This window comes from Mchenga conophoros, linkage group LG5, assembly GCF_057382185.1.
Source record: "Mchenga conophoros isolate Kocher_MC1m ecotype Shallow Benthic linkage group LG5, M_conophoros_male_GT1.1, whole genome shotgun sequence".
Taxonomy (NCBI): Eukaryota; Metazoa; Chordata; class Actinopteri; order Cichliformes; family Cichlidae; genus Mchenga; species Mchenga conophoros.
The window spans coordinates 17,892,374-17,913,838 of NC_140530.1; the positions used below are offsets into that span (position 1 = coordinate 17,892,374).

Here is a 21,465-nt window from a genome sequence, read left to right on the forward strand (position 1 = left end):
TGGCTTTATAGCCTCAAAAAACACTCCAAATAATAGAAGTTTTTCTCTGTTAACAACAGTAAAAGCATTTTGGCACTCCAACACCTCCAACCTTTTTATTGATATTGTCACTACTTTTTTTTTTAAACGCTATCTGCTAAATCGACAGTGTGTTCTCAGAGTGTGTTTACAGATTCTCAGGGCTGAAGCTGACACTGATTGACACCGGAAGGTTGAAGGAGTGCCGCTGAAGGCAAGATGACTAAGACATCAATAGCCACAAGCTAAAAGTCCCGCCCTGTAAATTCCGCATTTGTGAATCACAAACACATGAAATTAAAGGACAGGATCAAAGTATTTTGCCATAAAATTGATACGTTTAATATCTCATGGTTGCTAGGACTTGTAGGTTTCTGCTTTCATTTTCCCCACCAGAAGCAAACTTACTCTTAAGTTCAGTGTTTATGTCAATTTTTTTCCATGCCGGTTTATACAATTGTAAACCAGCTCACAAACTGACGTTCAACTTCATAAGAAGCTGTGAGGGGGATGCAGTGTTTTGCTTGAAATTTCAAAATCAAGAAAATAATCCAAAAAAGAGATAAATAAGGTACTTTCAGCTGCTCCCTTATTTCCCAAAGGGTTGCCAAAGCGGATGGATCCACATGTTTGATTTGGCACGGATTTTATGCCAGAGGAACTTCCTAATACAACCCTCCTATTTATCCAGCCTTGGGACTACTAGGAGCTTTTGAACCCCTGAGGTTCGAATGGATTGGGAATCTTGGTGAATGTGTTGACTATTACACCACAGAGCCACTAATCCACTAGATTAAAATATTAAAATATCTGTTACAAAGTGAAAATGAAATATGTATAACTAAATTCATAAACACGTGGAATAAAAATAAATTCAATTTAAAACTAAGAATTACCAGGGTCCCGGACCCTCTTAGGTACACTCCCAATAGGGCTTAAAAAGCTGGGATTCTCCACCAATTGCTCTTAGATCTGAAGAAGCTTCTCAGATGAGAAGTTTCAAGAAACTAAAAGAGGTCCAGATGCTTTTCTTTCCAAGCTCCTTAGACAATAATATATATGGTATTTTGATTTTTATATATATATATATATATATATCAAGGACCACTTGTATCTGCAGGGGAATGTTCAGCAGGGTACCCAGCCTACATCTCAACATCGTTTTGTATGCTCTAAAACCAATACTTCAGAGTCTGTTCCTAGGAGCAAAATAATTACCTACCTGGTCAAATAAAGCAAAACCAACCATTTATAAAGTAAAACATATATTTTATTTTATTTTTAAAGTATTGTTGAGTCGGTCACGCTACTTCTTTTCTTATCATATGCAAAGAGAGTTGGATGTAGACGTAAAAAACGCAAACTGTAAAATCAAAAGGGGGAAAATAAAAAAAACTACAAACGGCATCGCTGTCTCACGGCACTGCGCAGGTTAAATATTTCTCTCCGTATTCATCCTCACGTTTGATTGGTCGAGGAGGCGGAACTTCCGACAGCGCTGGCTTTGCATAAAGTGGCATAGTTCACCTCCTTAAAATTGGAAGAAAAGCCGAAGAACGACGCGTTACAAGTTATAAAACAGTAAGGAATCATTATAAGACAGGAGGACTTTGAATAGTGTGGGTATAAACTCTATTGTATCCATGTTTACGTCATATAATCAGCCACAAAGCGACATAATGTTGTGGCGCTGAAGCAGCTAGCCGGCCAACAGAGTCCTGTCTGTAGTTTGGGAAATGCAGTGTCGTGTTTGGGGAAGGCTCGTAAATTAGTAAATCGTAGTGGTTAAAAGGCAGGAAACAAAGTGATAGTACGACCTTACGGCTTTCATATTTATTTTCTTTGGCAAAACAAAAAAACGCACGCATATATATTATATGCATGATAGTGACTCGTATTTTACAAAGGTTTCAGTAGTGTATGGCAGCATTTTTAGACTTTTTCAACTCTGCGCATGTCTGTATAATGACCCACCTCTGACTCAGTGAAAAGAAAATATCCACATCACCGTTCACGACAAATATACCTCTATAGTAAAGGGTGAATTTGAATTTCAAAAAAGAAAAATATAACTTTGTGTGTAATGTCACGTGAGTCGGCACGGCTTTGATTATAGACTTGATATTATTACTTTCTTATAATATTCTTATAATATTAGAAAGTAGTATCACCGAGGTAGACCTGAGACATCAGCCGATTGGGTAACTAACAGGTGAAGTGCAAATCTATTTGTCATTTATAATACAAAACTTTCTGTTTCAACTCCTGCTTTTTAAGCTTTTCAGTTTCAGTTTTTTGTCGTGTTTGATAGTAATCTGAATATTATAAGAATAAAGTATAGTTTAGGAAAAAATATGTGTACTCGCATCCTTTTACTAGTAAGTGATTTGCCTTTATATTATCAGCACGTAATAAAGAAAAGTGAGCAAGAGACAAAGTGAATCTGGGAGTCATGTATTCATGGGAATCTTGAGATGAGACAGTCTATTCTTGAGTCAGCCCCAGTTCGGTTAGCGTGTAGGTCGCCCACGGGAAAAACCTGTCCGTCACGGGCCAACACAATGGGGGGGCTCACGTTCGTGCCTGTTGGCAGGGTGAAGTCCCTGTCCAGGCCTTTGCTTGTCTTTGGAAAGTAGGATTAAATGTGAACGGAAAAACAGAGTCTCCTCACAGGAAGGGTTTGGCCTGAGGATCAAACCCAAGTCCTTCGTATTGTTTGATTGCACAATATTGTGGTCAGAAATCATTACTGTTTTATTAAGGAGGTCCTGTGCTGCCCCTGAATTTCCCAAACTTATACTTTTGGTGACTGCATTTATATTTATTTTTTCCTCATAAACTCATGTCAGTTATATAGTAACTAAACCTCTGTGCCTTGTAAACGATAGAGTCAGCATAACAACACTTCTTTTTCATAATTTGGTGGAGTGGTCCACTTTTACAGTAACTTTTGGTGTTTTAAAACCAAGTATTTTATCTCAGATGTGCTCTTTGTGTTCTAGATTGTGATGGTTTTCAGACATGGACGACATAAACCTTCATTATCGCTTTCTAAACTGGAGGAGGCGAATACGAGAAATTCGTGAGGTGCGAGCTGTGCGTTACCGGGAGAGACTCAAAAGGATGTTGAGAGATGGTGACGTACTCAGGTAAAAGCAATGCCACTTTGGGAGATGGAAGAGAACCTTTCTACTGATTTGGCATCCGATTTCACTTAAGTGCTGATTATTATGGATCTCTTTGTAGGTATCATGGGAATTCAGATGAAGTTGGCTGCTTTGTGGCGGCCAGGCCACTGTCGAAAAGAAACCGCTATTTTGAAGTAAGTGCACCAACTTATGCGTTTACTTAAAACACCATTGTGATCATTTTTGTAACCTCGCTGATGTTTGTGTTTTCACTTGTCTTGCCTATTCTGCAACACAATGTACGTGTCCATAACCATGATATCTTGGATTGATTGCCACATTAAAGAACTGAAATTGGGACCAGCTATATGGTTTTAATGGCCACAGTTGGGAACCATTCTTGGGTGTATTCACATCAGGCATCATTTCATGGATTTCCCCTCTCGTCTGCTGTCATACACTCACACTACACCTAAAGAAACGGGTGTGTGTACGCTTCAATTTGTCTCAGAAACTTGCTCTCTCTCTCTCTAATTGACTTTTGAAAGTGGTCACACACTGTCCTCTCACCTTACCTGTACATCTGTTAATTAGAAATTAACAAGCTCTTTGTAATAAAACTATTATTCCCATGCTCATACACTAATTCCCTGCCAACTGAACTGTACCTGTGCCCAGTTTTTCTCACACTCACACTGGCCAAACACACTGATCTTAGGGGGGTTAAACATGCTCAGACACAGTGTGGATTGCCTGCTGTGAGTTCACTCTTACTGTTGATTAGTTGATGATGTAATGTTGGAAAGTCCAACAAGTTTTCTGCCACCCTCTTCATTTCTGAGCTGGACTGTTTTCACTGTTTGTTTTTTTTAAATCGAAGACTTCTGTAGACTTTCTCTAGTGTAGGCTTCTCTCAGTTATGACCTCTGTGAATGGAGGTTTTCACATTTCACAAAACCCAATTGGGTATTGAACAAAAAATGTTTTAAATGTATTTTTACTGCGCTGTCATTGTAGTTCAGCGTTAATAAAAAAGCCGTGGGCCTGTTTCCACATGACAGTGCAATTTTAGAAGACTTGAATATATTATGTGTTCATTCCGCAGTATGCAGTTTAATTGATGTGGAAGTTACGTTCAAGTAATGAAAGTGATTGTGCACAGAAGAACTTCTTTTGTGTGGTGTTAAGGAACAGAAATGGTGGTCCTGTCTGAGCCTGAAAGTAACTGAATCTAATCATCAGGCACTTGTAAAATATTCAGCAGTATATTTAAAACTCTCAGTATTCATACAGAGTCTGTCTGTGTTCAGGCCACTCAATCAATATGAATGCACAAAAATACATTGACAACAGTACAAATTAATAATAATTTCTGTTTAATTTTTAATTGTTTCGATTTGGTTGTTGCTACAGTAATTTATTCTTATTTTTTCAAATATGTAAAAAAAAAAAGTAAAAAATATTCTCCTCTCCTCTTCCATGCTTTGCACCTGTTGTTGGACTGTTAGCGCCAGAGGGAGTTTACAGCCAGCAAGGCTTTCTCTCACTCACTATATAGTAACATGCAGTGTTTCTGGGAATGCAAGAAGTTATCAGCACATTTTATAAACTGCTCATTTATACACTGAGCCTACAACTGCACAATTGTGTAATTGTACACATTAAACAAAGAGTAGCTAGAAGAAATAAAACCTTGTAATTGTCATAGGATTTTATTAAGTATTACTTACATACAGTATGAGGTTGCCTGTGATTGTAATCTGATAGCTTTATTGTAAATAGTGTAGTCATGTGGCTAGGTGCTTTACCAGGTATCGACTCTCTCAAGTGTTAATGCTACAAGATGACACTAAAAGCTCAAAGCACAATGATGCAGAGTTTCAACAATGAGTCGTTTTTTAATATATATATATGAAAAGATTATGAGTTCACGAGTGACGCATGAACTGTTAAACAGAATAGACAGACTCCTAAAGGTGAGAAAAAATTGATTATCAATTGTGTGTTATTATGAGTGTAAAGGTGAGGCTGTGTTTTACCCATCGGTTAGCGTTAGATTCCTACCATCACCTATTGTCTGGGTAGTGACTGAAAGAATGAGGTTATGGATATTAGCAGCGGGAATGAGTTCCCTTTAAGGGTGGCTGGACTGTATAGAGTTTCTATAGCTTCTATGAGGAGCTTGGTCGTTGGTCACCATGAGTGGCTTGGAGTAGGATGTCTCTTAGGTGAGGTGTTTCGAGCACAACCTACTGGAAGGAGCCCACAGTGCAGTCTGAGGACTCGCTGACGAGATTATATCTCTTTGTCTGCTTGGGAACACCTATGGGTGTCCCCACCCGGATGAGCTGGAAGACATGGCTGGGGAAAGGGAAATCTGGGCTTCTCTGTTTATAATGCTGTCCCCACAACCCGAACCCAGAAAATCAGCAGAAGATAGATAGACGATTGGATGGATGATTCATTTTGGTGGTTGTCAAAGGATCAAACATCCACAGTCACTGTGTGGCTGAAAAATACAAACATTAATTTCTTGTACATTTAATTTTGAAACTGTGTAATAGGAAGTTCAGTCTTGGCACTCCCTCTTTATTTTGTGTGACACAAGAAGACTTGGCAGGTCCCTTTCGTTTTTGGAGTCATGATGAGAGATGAATCATGAAACTTCATGGAAAAATGATGCCTTTGAGAAACGAAGATGTTTCAGCTTGCAGTGGTGATTTGTGGAATCACTTGGCAGGTTTTTCCTTTGTTTTGTTTTTTTACATTCTGTGCTGTTGAAGCCAAATTCTCAAAGTCATACCTGCATGTTTTTGAAACAACACTGTACATATTTCCAGTAGCTGTAATTTTCAGCCACAGCTCATTCAGTTTACCAGGTTTCACTTGAGGGTTCATTTTTTCTTTTGAACCTATGTTTTTGAATCAAGGGAGGACCTTGAAAGATCCCATGGTTCAAAATATTTGTTCTTGAAGCTTCAGTACATGATAGCAATCACATTTAATCATAATTCATGCTACAAAGAAGAAAACGCACTTTATCTAAAGGTAGCTAGTGTCATTTCATTTAATTAAAAAACTGATTTTTTTTAATTATTGTGAGTATTCTAGAAAAATATTTGCAAAATCAAACTTCACATTTCTAGCAAATGATTGTCAATTTTGCCAGCTAACTACGTAGGCTAGTATTTGCCATCTTCAGCATGCAGTTTTTTAAGGATATGTTTGTTTACTCGAAGGCTACAAAATGCCTCTTTCTTCGTAGGGCTGCCAGATTTTACTGTCAGCATCAATAGATTCTGATTCTGATCGTTTACTTGAAAACTTCTTTAATCAGCACCAGCAAAAGTACCCAGTTGGGTCTCCATTATACTTGTTTTGTAATTTAAAAAAAGAAAAACAGATACTCAGTGTTTAAGTTTCGGTGGTAACTTTTGAGCTGTTGAGTCTGATGATTCAGTCACTTAATCCCTGACAAATCAGTTCATAGTTCAAATAGTCACAGCTCATTTCAAGTCATGCACCCTGTATTTATTTTACATTTTCTGGTAATCTACATACTGTACAACATAAAAATCCCAGGACAGTGAATGTATCAGAATCTGCCATGTTCAAACTTGCCAACACACACACATCCTGCTTGCTCTGACGTAGAGTGAAAAAGTAACCAGCCCTCAAGACTGATACTTTCATGTGCTTCACCCTAGTGACTCACTCCCATACAGGGAGTTACCTTGGAGGAGGAAGAAGAATACAATTTGCACAAATGGGCTTTTCAACTAATTAATGATTAAGTGGATGCTAATTGTTGGCCTGATTGCAGATTTTAGGGTTCACCCACATGTTTTCCAGTAGAACAAAAAAAGAAATAAATATTGCTTCTTACTCTCAGGAGATGAGTGCTGAGGTCATGGGAAAAACTTAAAAAGTTTCCTTTTCTCTTTGCCCTGGATTTGCCAGCAGTGCTTCAGTTGCATTGTGTCCTTTAAGAGTTCCCCGGGGATGATGACATATGGTCACCATTTAGTTATCATAACAGTGGTGCAGCCCAGCTCGTTACTTAAGAGTATTCACTTTGAACCATCGTGTGGGGTTGTACAAAGATCTGGGATCAAGTTGGTTTGGAAACGTTATGAAGTGAAAAGACGAAGAGTGCAAGTCCAAAATAAAACATGTAACAGCATGTAAAAAATCTGCAGTAGAGGCAAACAAACCTGCAGGACCCTAGCAGTTGGTTTTTCAGATCAGTTTCTGTGCTGTGATAAAATACTTAAAAACTCTTAACTAGTAGGTAAAACCACGTTGAATAAAATGTATTAATAACAACAGGATATACATGATCAGATATCCATCAGCATTTGTTTTAGTGCTGTTCTTTACTTTATGACTCAATAAGGACTCATAAACAAAAGATGTTTATGTTGGCGCAAAAGTACTAACGTTCCATTAGAACCAGGTTCATATTGGTTCTAAATACAATATTTTACATGTATTATATTATACAAATATTAACATGCTAAACATGCTAGTCATTAACATCTCTTTTAGTCATCAGCATTACAATACATTATGCAAGAATTAGCTTAAATCCTGGTTATTTCTGAACATGTGTCTTTTTCTTAGTGATTAAATTGGCCTTGTCCTCCAACTGCCACCATAAGACAAGATATGCATATGCATCCTTTAACCTCCCTGCTTGGTCTCATACTGCAGCTCTTCTAAACACTGTCTCACTTTTTTTTATAAAAGCATCTTTACATTTCAAAGTACCGGTATAATAACTTTGTTTCTATATCACATTTGAAAATGGAATTGAAAATTCAAAAGGCAAAAAAAGACAAAACTAAAAAATATAAGTCACATTTAAGATAAAGTTTAAAGATAAGAACATAGGACACAAAAATGCAAAGCTCAACAAGTTAATATGAAATATAGTACAAGATGAGTAATGATAATAATTCTCAGTTAAAAAAAGACAAGATCATTGTGTTGCAGGAAGCAGTTTAACAAAAGTCACTGATTCTGTTGCAGGTTGTTTCAAAGCTTTTGGATTTAGGAGCAGCTAGAAGGACCACACACTTTCTTCTTATTGCCATTAAAAAGTGATTTTAATAGATGGTAAAAGTGCTTTTGGTCTTTTCAGGTGACTATAATCGAAACAGGAGTGAGGGGAATGATTGCTGTCGGTTTGGTGCCTCAGTTTTACAAACTGGATCATCAACCAGGCTGGCTACCAAATTCTGTGGCTTTCCATGCTGATGATGGCAAGTATGTGACAATTATTTTCTTTACAGTTACATTCATGATATGGATATGCTCCACATTAAAGCACTTTTAGCAGTGTGTGCTCATGTGTCAGTCATGATTGAGGAACCAGAAACATAGCACTTTCGTTTGAATACTTTTGGGAACAGCCTGAAGGAGCAGAATAAAATGCTTTCAGCAACTGGACGAAGAATAGTCGATCTGTACATCAGGATTTATTGAGCAGGTGTGGTTATGTACTTTGTGAAGGTTTCCTGTATGTTCCCTTCAAAAGAATGAAGTGCAAAGTGATGAAAACTTACCAAGGGCACACTGACCTGGAACTGAAAGCCATCAGCTGTACACAAGCATGTTTTAGTTTTTTTGGATCATTAGTTTTCAGTTTTATATCGTGTGTTTTTGTTTGAGCTTTGACAGTAAATGATTGGAAAGAGAAAGAGAGCGAGACATAGATAGGGACAGCGGTCCCCAACCTTTTTTGCGCCACGGACCGGTTTATGCTCGACAATATTTTCACGGACCGGCCTTTAAGGTGTCGCGGATAAATACAACAAAATAAAACTATTACCGGTACCGAAAAAAATAAAATTTATTCATAACACACGTGAAAAGACCCAGGAAAACAGAGTAAACGATAAAAACGATAACAAAATAATGCTGAAAACCGATAAAAACCCTGAAAACTATACATTTCACACCTGAGCCTCAACGCTCACGGCCTGGTACCAAACGACTCACGGACCGGTACTGGTCCGAGGCCCGGGGGTTGGGGACCGCTGGATTATGACACAACTTCTTACTTTTACAGTTGCACATAATGCAGTACCTTAGATCCTTAGATCAATGACTTAAGGCGTTTTCATCTGATTTTTTTTATTTTTTTGTAAAGATAGAAACAGTGACTGTAGCGAGGTAAATGGCCTCTCCTTTTTGTCTCTCTGCAGGCTGTATAATGGCAACACTGTAGGACAGCAGTTTGGTCCAAAATGCTGCAGAGGTGACAGAATCGGTTGTGGAATATCACTAGATGGTGAAGATGGACAGTTAACAGTGTTTTTCACCAAGAATGGTCACGAAGTAAGTAGTGCACCCCATAAGTGCCTTTGTATCACTTTACACAGATTTCATATATTCTCGCTGCTAATCTCTTAAAAACTGTCTGATTGTGTGCTCAGGTTGGCAATGTGGAGATCCCAGCATCTCCCGATGGTCTCTACCCTGCAGTGGGGATGCACTCTTTAGGTGAAGAAGTGCTGCTGGACCTGAATGCTGAATGGGGAATGGAGGAGGATGATGGACAGATGATAGTTGACAGTCACGAAGAGGACTGGGCTCGTCTCCATGATGTCAAGGTCACTGGCACGGTAAGTCCTTTGGAACAGGTTGGCCTTGAGGATGTGATGCTAAATTGCCTAACATGAGCCACTTCACTGAGCAACAAAGCAGCGTAGATAATGAAAAATATCAGGTGGTGTGGAATAGAAAATGAACGGAGCTTCATATGTCTCTTGAGGATAGCAGCTTGGAGCTATATTGGCAGCTAATGGCATAATACACTAAAATAGTGTATAATAGACTGTCAGAGCTGTATTGTAAGTAATGTAGGAAAAAGAAAATGTAGATCAAACATACAGTGTTGTCTGGTTCTGCTGAACTGGATGTGGTAATCTTTTCAAACTGTCCATCATGTTATTGCTAAATCAGGAAGAATCATGACTCTAACCCTAACTAACCCTTGCGAGATCCAGCATGTTCAGACACCATCTGAGTCTTCTTAAAGTGATTTAAAGTAAGAGAATCAATTAAAAAATATAACATAATGTTATGTGGTGTAAGCCTTTATCTAAGTATTAATTAATTATCATGAATAGAGGCAAACAGGATAATATATAACTTTATAGCAGTACAGTAACTGTTTGTAACTATTACGATGGCTCAGTGGTTACCAAATAGTCACCTGGGCTTGTGCTGGTTTTCTCTAGGATCTCTGGTTTCTTCTGTCATCATAAAACAAGTTAATGCTCTTAACCCAGGACACTTTCACAAAACAGATTCTAAATCAAAAGACTTTCACTTTGTGGTTAAATACTGGCTCTAAACCTTTAAGAAGCTGTAGCAACTGGTGACAAATACTATACGTTTATGCCCATGTGGCTGGGTACAGCTAAACTATACTGTGCTATAAACCATTTATTCAGTGCATGTATATTCCTTTAAAAGAGGGCTTTGAATTAAAGAGTTAACATAAGAAATGTGCTCACATGTATAATATCATTGATGGAATTAGTGCATCATCACCCACATTACAACCAAAACGTTGATGTTGTGACAGAAATTGTGACTGCAATACTCAAGATTGTAAAGACAAGAAGTACTAAAGTGAAACAAAGCAATAGAAAAATAAGCAACATTTTCTCCAAGCTGTTCAATGACAACTCTGGCTTTCTACATTTGCCACCCCCCCCCCCCCCCCCCCCCCCCTTGACTGCTTGGCTGCAATGTTTTTGTTTGACTCAGCAGTTGATACACACAAAAACTGCACTCTTAGAGTAACCTCCATGCCACCCGCACATTTGTTTATCCATTATTTCTAAAAACATGGCCCTCTCCTGTGTAAGTGCAGGGCCTGCAAGCTGCAGCATGAACAGCCAGCCTGACCTTCAGGAACACAAGTTAAGGATAGCACTAGGATGCCAAAAGCACAACGAGTTTTAAAGTTCTTTTTTAATTTATTTAACCAGACAGGTCTTTAAGAAAAAAAATGTTATGGTCCTTTGGTAAAAGGCTAAGCCTCTTGAGGATTTCACACACAGCATTGCAAGGATTCATCGTTTTGATTATGCATCCTAGCTCTATAGCAATACTTTTTAGCTTTATAGAGTCTGACTATAATATATGTTTGTGAACTTCGCTTACACAATCAATAGTTGAGCAATCAGAATCAGCACACAGGCACAGCTTAGGTCCCTAAATATTCTTATCTATATCAGATGTTATCAAAGAGCCTAGCAACCATCTGTCAGTGTGATAAAGTGACCCATTTGTAGCATTTATGTACTTACAACACCTTCTAAAAGCATCATATCATTTTTATTTAGTGACAGTAATTTCTCATTTTAGCCACAAAAATCAAAATATGAACAATATCTTGCGATGTCTTCATGTTGCTTAGCAAATACCTAAATGGGTTAACATGCGCATGCATTAGTCAGACTAACTATAAAAGACTGAGATGATCAACCTTTATCTTAAATTAAAGCCATTCTATGTGAATCTCCATATACAGATGGGCAGTTATCAAGCTTCCCTAGTGCTGCAGTTACATTATGTTTAAGCACATGGCATTATCTCAGAATCGAGTAACTAAAGTCCTGCCAGATTTCCAACGTAACTTCTGTTCTGCTAATCTCAAAAACACAGTGAGGTCCATATGTTTTTTAAACAAAGGCACAATGTTGGTGCAGACATTTAGATTTGATTCAACAAAAGTTGAATGGCTGTGTGTGGGCACGCAGACAGACATCCGCTGTGGCACATGTCTGTCTGCTGCTGGGTCTTGCTTTTGCTTTACTGCAGTAGGTATGGAGTTGTTGGTATTATGTGTCACGTTAGTATCATTCTGTTACTCACTTTATTTTGTTGCTACTGACAACAGCAACAGTGGATCATTGCCAGTGGTATCAGTAAGAACGCCGCAGGACTTTTAAGATTGTATTCAATCAGAACTAATTCCTCAGATGTTTGGGTTTCTTTATCTACTTGAATCTCATTTTCGTTTTTCACAACAATATTATATCATCAAGTTCAATATTGTCATGAGCTGAAATCGGCACAGGTATTTATAGGTTACTGAATGATTAACTAGCAGCTGTAATCCAGATGATAGCTGTGAGGGGAAAAAAGAAGAACAAAAAAAATTCAACTTCTCCAGAACTTAATCAGGGGTAAATACTGATTTAACAAATAATAAATTAGATAAGATTTAAGAATGCAAAATGGCATCATAATAAAAATTTAATCCCACTTGTTCGTTGTGACAAAAAAAAAAAAGGAGTTCACTGGGTAACTGTTTTATTTTTAATGAGATTTTAGGCAGAGCACTTCTGGCTTTTTTAACTAATGAAGGTATCTTCAGATGGTCATATTATGTGCACATGTCCTCATCTGCTCTGATGACATTTTAATGGGTCCTGTGGAGAGAGAATGAAATTAGTAGGGCTGAGTTTCTTGGCTGCATGTACGAAACAGGGCAGCCCCTGTTTCGTACCCAGACAGTTAAATGCAGAGATGACAAATTAATTTCTGTCATAGAAAGAAAGATACGCACAGCGTTGCAGCCTGGGTTTTACCAGCGACAACCGAAGCGTTAAGTTTTCAGCTCGTCCATCAGCCAGCTCTGAATACCCTTTGGGAATTTCATGAAGTTTGGTATAGATGTTCACTTGGCCTCAGTAATTCTAACAAAATTTCCAAGATAAAATAAGTGGTAGTGTTTCATATCCAAAAGGTCAAAGGTCTTAGATATGGATATGAACTTTAGCTTGACTGGTTCGTGTAACACTGGTTTCTTCTTGCATTAATGTTAGATGGAAACATGCTCTCTCTTTAGCGAATGTTTATAGCAACCTGAAACAGAAGCTGTAATCAAGCTGGTGCAGAATCAGACATGCTTGCACTAGCAGTCAAATATAATGTAGTGGTTATAATCATTCGGATAAACTTTCTTTCTCCAGTTTTGTCTTTTAAGCTGTCAGAGTTACACATGCAATTTGACTGACCACCCACTTGACTAAAGCAACGCTGTTTAAATTCAACTATTGGAGAAATTATTTTGGAACGTCTCAGTAATCTCTGTAGGCTTCCAAAGCTTTTGCAATAAATTCTGAAAGTAGTGATTCATGTAAAGGTAGGTCCATGTTTTTGGACAGTAACACGTTTTTGTTATGTAATTTTGGTCTTTGTAACAAACAACTGTTATAAACAAAACAACCAAGATGTTGTGAAGTGCAGATTTTCAGATTTAATTCAAGGGGTTTAGCAAAAATGTGGCATTAACCATACCATTTTCTACATGGTCCCTCATTTACAGAGGCACAAAAGTAATTGGACTGATAAACCGTTTTATGGCCGGGTGAAGTCTGTTCACTCAATATTCAAAATATATAACGCAGATGAATTTGCATTTTGTATCTGTTCTCTGAAATTCTCAATACAAGGTCCAGGGACATGGCAGCACAAGTGAGGGAGACCATTGTTGGGTTGAAAATCCAAAATAGATGGCAGAGAAATGGGAAAAAAAACTTCAGGAGAGGCCAAAATCAACAGTACATTCTTAAAAAGAAGGAATGACCAGCTCAGCAACACCAGAAAGCCTGAAAGGCCACCAAAGATAACTAAAGTACATGATGACAGAATTATATCCATGTTTAAGAAAAACAACAACAACATCTAGCCAAGTGAAGAACACTTTCGAGGACGTAAGTCTACAGTCAGGAGACACTTGAATGTAAATAGAGAGGGTTTATTGATGATCTGACTGCTGATAGAAGTAAAAGGATCAATTCTGAAGGATACGGATAATGACCATACTGCAGAAGTAACCCAAAAGTTTCATAAGGCAAAGAAATGTATTAACTTAATGCAGAGACAACAAGCAGCAACTGGAGGCGGCTGCAGTTCAGGCCTGGCAGAGCATTTCAAGAAAGGAAACGGCATTTGGTCCATGGCTTCTAGACTTCTGGCAGTCCAAGACTGCAAAGAGGTTTCATCCTCGAAAAAAAAATCCTTGTATTCATAATTGTGTTGCTTTGATATGCTAAATTAATATTTATCATCTTAAAGTGAGGGACTGTGTATTAAAATGGCTGTTTCCCAAACAGCCATTCAACTTTTGTTGAATCAAATCTAAATGTCTGCACCAACATTGTGCCTTTGTTTAAAAAACATATGGACCTCACTGTGTTTTTGAGATTAGCAGAACAGAAGTTACGTTGGAAATCTGGCAGGACTTTAGTTACTCGATTCTGAGATAATGCCATGTGCTTAAACATAATGTAACTGCAGCACTAGGGAAGCTTGATAATGTAACTCGCCTCTAGTCAGCTGTAGCACCAAATAAATAAATGGTAAATGGCCTGTATTTATATAGCGCTTTACTAGTCCCTAAGGACCCCAAAGCGCTTTACATATCCAGTCATCCACCCATTCACACACACATTCACACACTGGTGATGGCAAGCTACATTGTAGCCACAGCCACCCTGGGGCGCACTGACACCAAATCCTGAATGTGGTGAATTGACAGAAATTGTGTTTAGGTGCTTGGGGATTTATGTATAAGAGTGAAATACAACTTCATGTTTATTTTATCCTTTAAAATTACCTATAGACACATTTTTCATATTTAAAGGTATAAAGTACCTTGCTACCTAATCAGATTCATCTTGATACTGTTTTCAAAGTAATGTCTGCATGTAATATTATATGACTTCTCCTACTAGCTGTGCATGTTTAACATGTCTGATGGGTCATGTCTGCAGCTGCTGGAGTACGTAGGGAAAGGGAAGAGCATCGTGGATGTGGGCTTGGCTCAAGCCCGTCGGCCTCTGAACACACGCTTCCACTACTATGAGCTGGAGATCACAGATGCTGGAGAGAAGTGTTATATTGCACTGGGGCTGGCACGCAGGGTAAGAGGCTCCTCGTTACAGTCATCACGATAATGATCACATGTCACTGACATTGATACAAGGGTTAATTTACTATACACACACCGTGGTTATCTGTCAGTAAAGAAAACTTCTCTTTGCCCCTCTAACACCTCGTCATCGCTCTCCCTCATTTGCCCCACTGCTCTCACTGTTTCCAGTCTAAGTGATGGATGACCGAAAGAGGAAAAGCTAACAACAGAATAAATATTGTCTCATTTTACCGCTACATCTGGTTTTCCATAGAAGGTTGTTCCATATGCATGCTAACATGTTTACTGACTGCCCTCCTGAATAGGAAAGTTAGTCCTACTTCTTCTATATTTCCAAATAGTCAATCATTGTAGATTAGCAAAAAATGATTGCACAAGTTCCTCTGGCTTATCTATCTATCTATCTATCTATCTATCTATCTATCTATCTATCTATCTATCTATCTATCTATCTATCTATCTATCTATCTATCTATCTATCTATCTATCTATCTATCCATCCATCCATCCATCCATCCATCCATCCATCCATCCATCCATCCATCCATCCATCCATCCATCCATCCAGGATCATTTATGTGGAGTAAATCCTACATAAGTGGAAAATGATGTCCTGTGTTTTGAAACTAAATTAGATCTGTTAAATATTTACACATCAGAGATAAAACAAACTGCCTCTGGCCTCATGTGAACTCTGTGCACATCCTGTTTAATACAAATAAAACACTGTAATAATTGCTCAGGCTGCAGCGATTGCATCATTTGAATGAGCGATATGAAATGAAGTTTGGCTCAGATGTCGTTGTTCTCCGCCAGCTCGCTCGTGCTCGCTGTTCTTAGTTATTGGACGCTAATTGATTGAGCGTCACTCTTCATAATCGCACCACTGCTTTGCCAGCTGGGATAGTGCTCTCAGCTTGGGAGGTAATGGATTGCTGTTGCAGACACCCTTGACATTAAGCTCCCCCTCACTCCTCTGCTGTTAGTTACTGTGTGTGGGCACGCCGTGCCCTCGGGTCAGACGTCGTGGAGAATAGAGCTCTGTCATTGTGCTGATTGTTTTCCAGGAATTGTTTTTCTCAGTGTGTCTGCGGTTTTAGTGGAGCATTATAAATCCATCAAACGGTCATTCCTGAGGTTAAGTTCCATCCCCCGTCATCTCCTGCGAGATGCATCAGTCTGCTGATGGGAAGTATTACCTCTTGCTGCAAAAATCTAAACAAGGGTCTCTCTTTCTCTCTCTCTCTCTCTCTCTCTCCATCTCAAGGTAACAAATGCTTAAGTTACTAGTTGCTCAATCATTGCTTATGTTGGATAAAGGAACACTTGTTTATAGTGCATTCCTTTTGGTGTCACTGTCTGCTATTTACTTGCCTGTGGTATTGTTCCAGTCTTATCTTCTTCACTGCAACGTGCGATTTCTCTACCTGTGACTGTGCACACAATCACTCCAGTGCTCTGTGTACGTGGCTTTGTGCGGATACTTTAACCACCTAAATTTAGGCTAAACATAGACCTATAAAATCAGCGTCAGGCAGGTTTTATTTCAGGTAAAAGAATCCCTCGCAGCTTTGAATAATTGTAAACAGTACAAGAGTTCTGCTGGGCATCTCTGAACAGCACCTTTAGGACGTCTATTATGTCTAAAAAAGTCATGATAAGCATCCCATCTTAGAGAAATAAATGTATATAATAAAACAATCAGCCTAGCAGTAATTTATTCCATCATCAGCCACAGCTAATTTCTTTTTTGATTTTCAGGACTATCCAAAAAACAGACATCCGGGTTGGAGCAGAGGGTCCATAGCTTATCATGCAGGTGAGAGTGCTCAGTCTGATCCTGATGGTGGATGATTAGGTGTCACTGTCTGAACTCCAATCAAGCCCATGTTTGAGTCCCATTGTCACAATGTTTTTTGTAGTGGACACAATCATTGTGTTGCCATCAGTGACACAGAAAATGGCACCAAACAAATGTTTCCAGCGATCTTAAAAAGGGCTGAATGGTTATTATTCCTGATCATTGCTTTAAGTTGTATTAACGTAATGTTTCTGATTGATTCCTGAGTAGCTCTATTTTACTCCCAGCACTTGGAAAAAGATGTAAACTTCAGAGTGATATTGTTTCAGTGTAATTGGTGCATGGTCTCCCTTATGTCTATGTCTGTTTCCTCTGGTTGCTCTGATTTCCTCCCACAGTCTAAATCATGCAGATCAGGTCAAATGGAAACTCTAAATTGCTTGCTGGAGTGGCCGTGTGTTTGTCCAGAATCACTTCTTTGGAAAATGAACGATGGATATTTCTTTACACTGTTCACTGTTACATGTTGGCAGATGAGAGATGTTGTTTTATATCTTGATATCGGCATTTGTTTCTTTATTATGTAATACTCCTGTTAATGTGGAATAAAGTTGTAATCAGATCCCTTGTTGTTCTTCATAGATGATGGGAAGTTGTTCCACGGCAGTGGGGTCGGGGACCCGTTTGGGCCGCGTTGCCTTGAAGGGGACATCATGGGCTGCGGCATCATGTTTCCGCGTGACTTCAGCATTGATGGCGGAGGTGAACGTGTTTATATTGTTCGCACGTTTTTCAAAGTGCCTTCACACGTGCAGCCTCTGACTTGCTTTCTTACTGGGTACTTTCAGATGAGATCGACGACTGGGACTTCGATGGGGTTGCTAAGCCCTTTGAGGTTCACAATGATTTGTATGCAAACAATGAAGATGAGGATGAGGATGAGGGAGAAGATTTAGAGGGGAGGAAGGTCATGGTGAGATCCTTTCACAGTGTGAAAATTCGAATCATTTCTTTACGTTTTGATAGGAAAATGGGAAACAGGTGCAGCAGTTTATTAAAACAATAAAGCCATAAATGAATTTACAGTATATAAGGAAAAAACAGAATTTATACAGTTTTGATGAGTTTGAAAGTCAGTATTTGGTATGATCCCCTTTTACTGCACTCTTTCTTATCACAGTGTGATAAGATGGCAGTGTGTTTGGGATCATTATCATGCTGAAAAATGATCTGGATTCATCACTCCTTCAGACCTGTTGCCACCGATTTTCAGTCCAGTTCTTGTGTAATTTGGCATACCCCAGCCTTTTCCCTTCCTTAAGAATGGCTTCTTGACAGCGACCCTTCCACTGAGACTGTTTCTGTTGAGGTTTCAGTGAACAGTAGATGGATCAGTTGAAGGGTCAGATGCATCTCTCAGGTCCTGTGTCAGGTCTTTACTGGATTTTTTCCTCCTATTTCTTAAGGATTTGACTTTCATACACTGGTCATCTGCTGTAGATATTTTTTAGACCTGCTATTTCCTTTTTAATCCTCTACAATCTGCTCATTTTTTTAAGTAAACACTACACACAGTGCATATGCCACGTTTTCAGCTAATGGCACTTTGGGAACACCACTGTAGGTACAAAAATGCAAATATACAATTTTATGTCTGTTAGACTGTGTTATCTTTGGCATTTTTATGTAGATTCAACTAAAATGGGAGCAAAAGTTGTGTTTTTGTGAGAGTTTTCTTGTGCAAAAGGATACCATTTGAAACTATTTATTTTCTAAGCTATCTGTTATGTGTAGGCACAACCCTGGTTCATCCCTTGAGTTAGGGTCACTTTTTTATTGCTTGAACTTGTCTGAAAATGGTGAGGTGCGAGGACTAGAGTGAATAAGAGTAGAAAAAGAAAAACTTTGAAAGACTCTGGAAAGCCTGGAGAGCACTTTAAGAAACTGCAGTAAAGTCTGGCTCATATGGAAGCAAAATATAAAAAAATAAGGGGTGGCTCAAAACTTTTGCACAGTACTGTATATGCCATCTTCCCAGCAGATAGTCTTAATATATTTTCTTTGTTGTTCAGGTGTTCTTCACCCGGAATGGAAAAGTGGTGGGCCGGAGGGAAGTGGCCTTACCTGTAGGAGGCTTCTATCCTACCATTGGCATGATGAGCACTGGGGAGAAGGTCAGAGTGGACCTGCACCCCCTCAGTGGATGAGCAGGGTGGAGGAAATGAGAGCTGAATGGTGAGATTAGAGCAAGGACAAGGGAATGAGCTTGTGTGCATTTTGGAGATCCGATGGTAAAAATCAACAAATTCCAGAATGTTCCCGGAAAAGTCATTCCAGTGTAGAAGCTGAGTGTGGCTCCCTCGTGCTGGAAGAATAAGTTAATATGCTGGCAAAAACTTTTATAAGAATTATGAGTTAATATTAAATATGTGCCTAAAAAATAGCTTTTTTAAAAATTGTATATCTTAAAAAATTGTTAAAATAATCTGAGATTTTTTAAGAATATGGAGTAATGCTGTAGCAATAATACATAAACATCTTAAAGTTAAAAAAGGGCATAAAATGTCAAAAAGAGGCTCAACAGAATAATGAATGTGAAAGTCCAGAAAGAGCATGAGCTAACAAATGAACCCTATTACTTATCAGCAATAATGCATGTCAGCAAATGGCACTCTCACAGCCTGCAGCCATCCTGAGTTTATCCTCACAGCTCTGCTGCTTCTTCCTACTTACAGTGAATTACTGACACTCAGTGGTGAGAGTCGTAGTTTAGAAAGAAAATCCTCAGAAAGTCTTCCAAAGAAACAGCTGTGCACTAAATGAACAGTGAGTTTACAGGAAAAACTAGCTGCTCCATTCCTTGTAGGTATGTGTGCTTGTTCTGACATGGAGGCATTACAGCCTATTTTGTGGAAACGGTTCAAGCCACATGCTTTGACAGTTATGAGATAATTAAATTTAATAGCAATTTGTTGAAATTACATCAAAACTGTTTAATGGCCTTTAATTGCTGTGTTTTTGAAAGCTGTTTAAATAAGCAGAAATTTTCTGTAACTCTCTGTGCTGTTTACCTTTTTTGAAAATCTGCTATGATTAAAATCAAAACCATGTGAGAGGAAGAAGCTCAAATAGATTTGGGTGACAGTATGAGGTTCATAGTCCTGTTTATTCACTTCCCTTGAATGCTTGAGTGCTTGGTGTCAAAGTGTAACTACATACATGTTCTTTACTTTTTTCCATCAACCAACCAAGAAAATCACAGATGTTTATATCAATGAAAAGAAATGCCAAACTCATTGGAGACTTCTGATGTTTTCAGGGGGGAAAAAAATTATGTAATCCTCATATTGAGTGTGTTTTCTATGGATCATCATTAAGTGTTTTAGAAATGCATATCAAATGTCTCCAAAGGAAAACTCTGAAGAGCAATTCTCAGTTATCAAACTCTGTCAGGGCAAGAATTAAGGCCTTATATTTGCATAAAGTGAATTTCTCACTAGTTGGACTGTTGGCCTATAGATCTGAATGTGTAAAAAGAAGCCATACTGTAATACTACTTGCTGCTCTCAGGTATATTTGAAAATCAAATTTGAAAATGATATGTTGTCTTTTTTTTCTGCAGTGATGTTATCTTGGGCTGTACTTTGAATTCAGCCAAACGTTTTCATGTTCACCCTTTTTTTTCTTGCGTCACATTATTTTCCACTATAATCTATTACAAAAGTCTTTTGTTAAGAAATCTCTACATTTCCTCTGCCGATAGTTAAGTTGTAGCAGAAGACGGTGCATTTGTGTTACAGGTTGTGAGATGTTCATAAAAATATGGCAGTGGGTCTTCATTTGCTGATAACGCCACCATTTAAAGTTTTTAATTTTATGTCCAGTTCTGTAAATTAGGTCTTTTTATCAGCTGCAGTTGCACCGTCAATCAGTGAAGTCAAAACACCTTACAGTAGAATATTGATCACATTTAGATATCAAACAAGTGCCTCCATGCGGGTGTTGGAATTGATTCATGTAGATGTTTTTAGGCAGAAACTTCTTATGGATCTTGTGCATCCCAGATGTTTTTGTTTCTTTTTGGTCAGCAAATATTTAATTATGCTCCATTGCTGCTACTTGTGTGCTGACATAACGTTTAGCATACTGTCACATCAGCCTGTACTGTAAACCATTTTGGTGACCATGTCTAGCAGGAGCTGTTGCAACAGACCTATCCTGCCCTCACATCCCTTCTTATATATGTTCTTCTTTCATATCAAATTCACTTTTTTGTATTTTCTTGTCGTCTCTTAAAGCAATCAGATAAATATGCCAAAAATGTTAATAAAATATTTAAAGTCATCACACTACTGACTACATTCTTCTCTTTCCTCTTCCCTTCAGGTTTAATTTTAAAAGTCAGGTCAAGGCTCCAAAAGCCCAAAGGTGATATAAGGGTGGCGGCTCACAACAGTTTTTGTTTGCTACATGGATCATTTTAGTTCAGCTGGGTGTCTTTCCTTTGGTTATATTTCTTTAAGAGTTCAAAATGTGTTAATTACATAAATAAA

General features: G+C 38.4%; 1 protein-coding gene across 2 annotated transcripts; it reads left to right on the plus strand.

Moving 5' to 3' along the window:
• The first annotated feature begins 1,492 nt into the window (after positions 1–1,492).
• LOC146574271 (SPRY domain-containing protein 3-like) lies at positions 1,493–21,256 on the plus strand. 2 transcript variants are annotated; one of them, XM_085273785.1, is made up of 11 exons: positions 1,493–1,599; positions 3,021–3,167; positions 3,265–3,340; positions 8,290–8,414; positions 9,356–9,488; positions 9,587–9,775; positions 14,951–15,100; positions 16,873–16,930; positions 17,555–17,674; positions 17,761–17,885; positions 18,985–21,256. In XM_085273785.1, the coding sequence occupies exons 2-11, from the start codon at positions 3,040–3,042 to the stop codon at positions 19,117–19,119; spliced, it is 1,239 nt and encodes a 412-aa protein (XP_085129911.1). In that variant the 5' UTR covers positions 1,493–1,599; positions 3,021–3,039; the 3' UTR covers positions 19,120–21,256. The 2 variants fall into 2 exon arrangements, with proteins under 2 accessions (XP_085129911.1, XP_085129912.1); XM_085273786.1 differs by having other exon boundaries at positions 1,511–1,637.
• Positions 21,257–21,465: the final 209 nt, after the last annotated feature.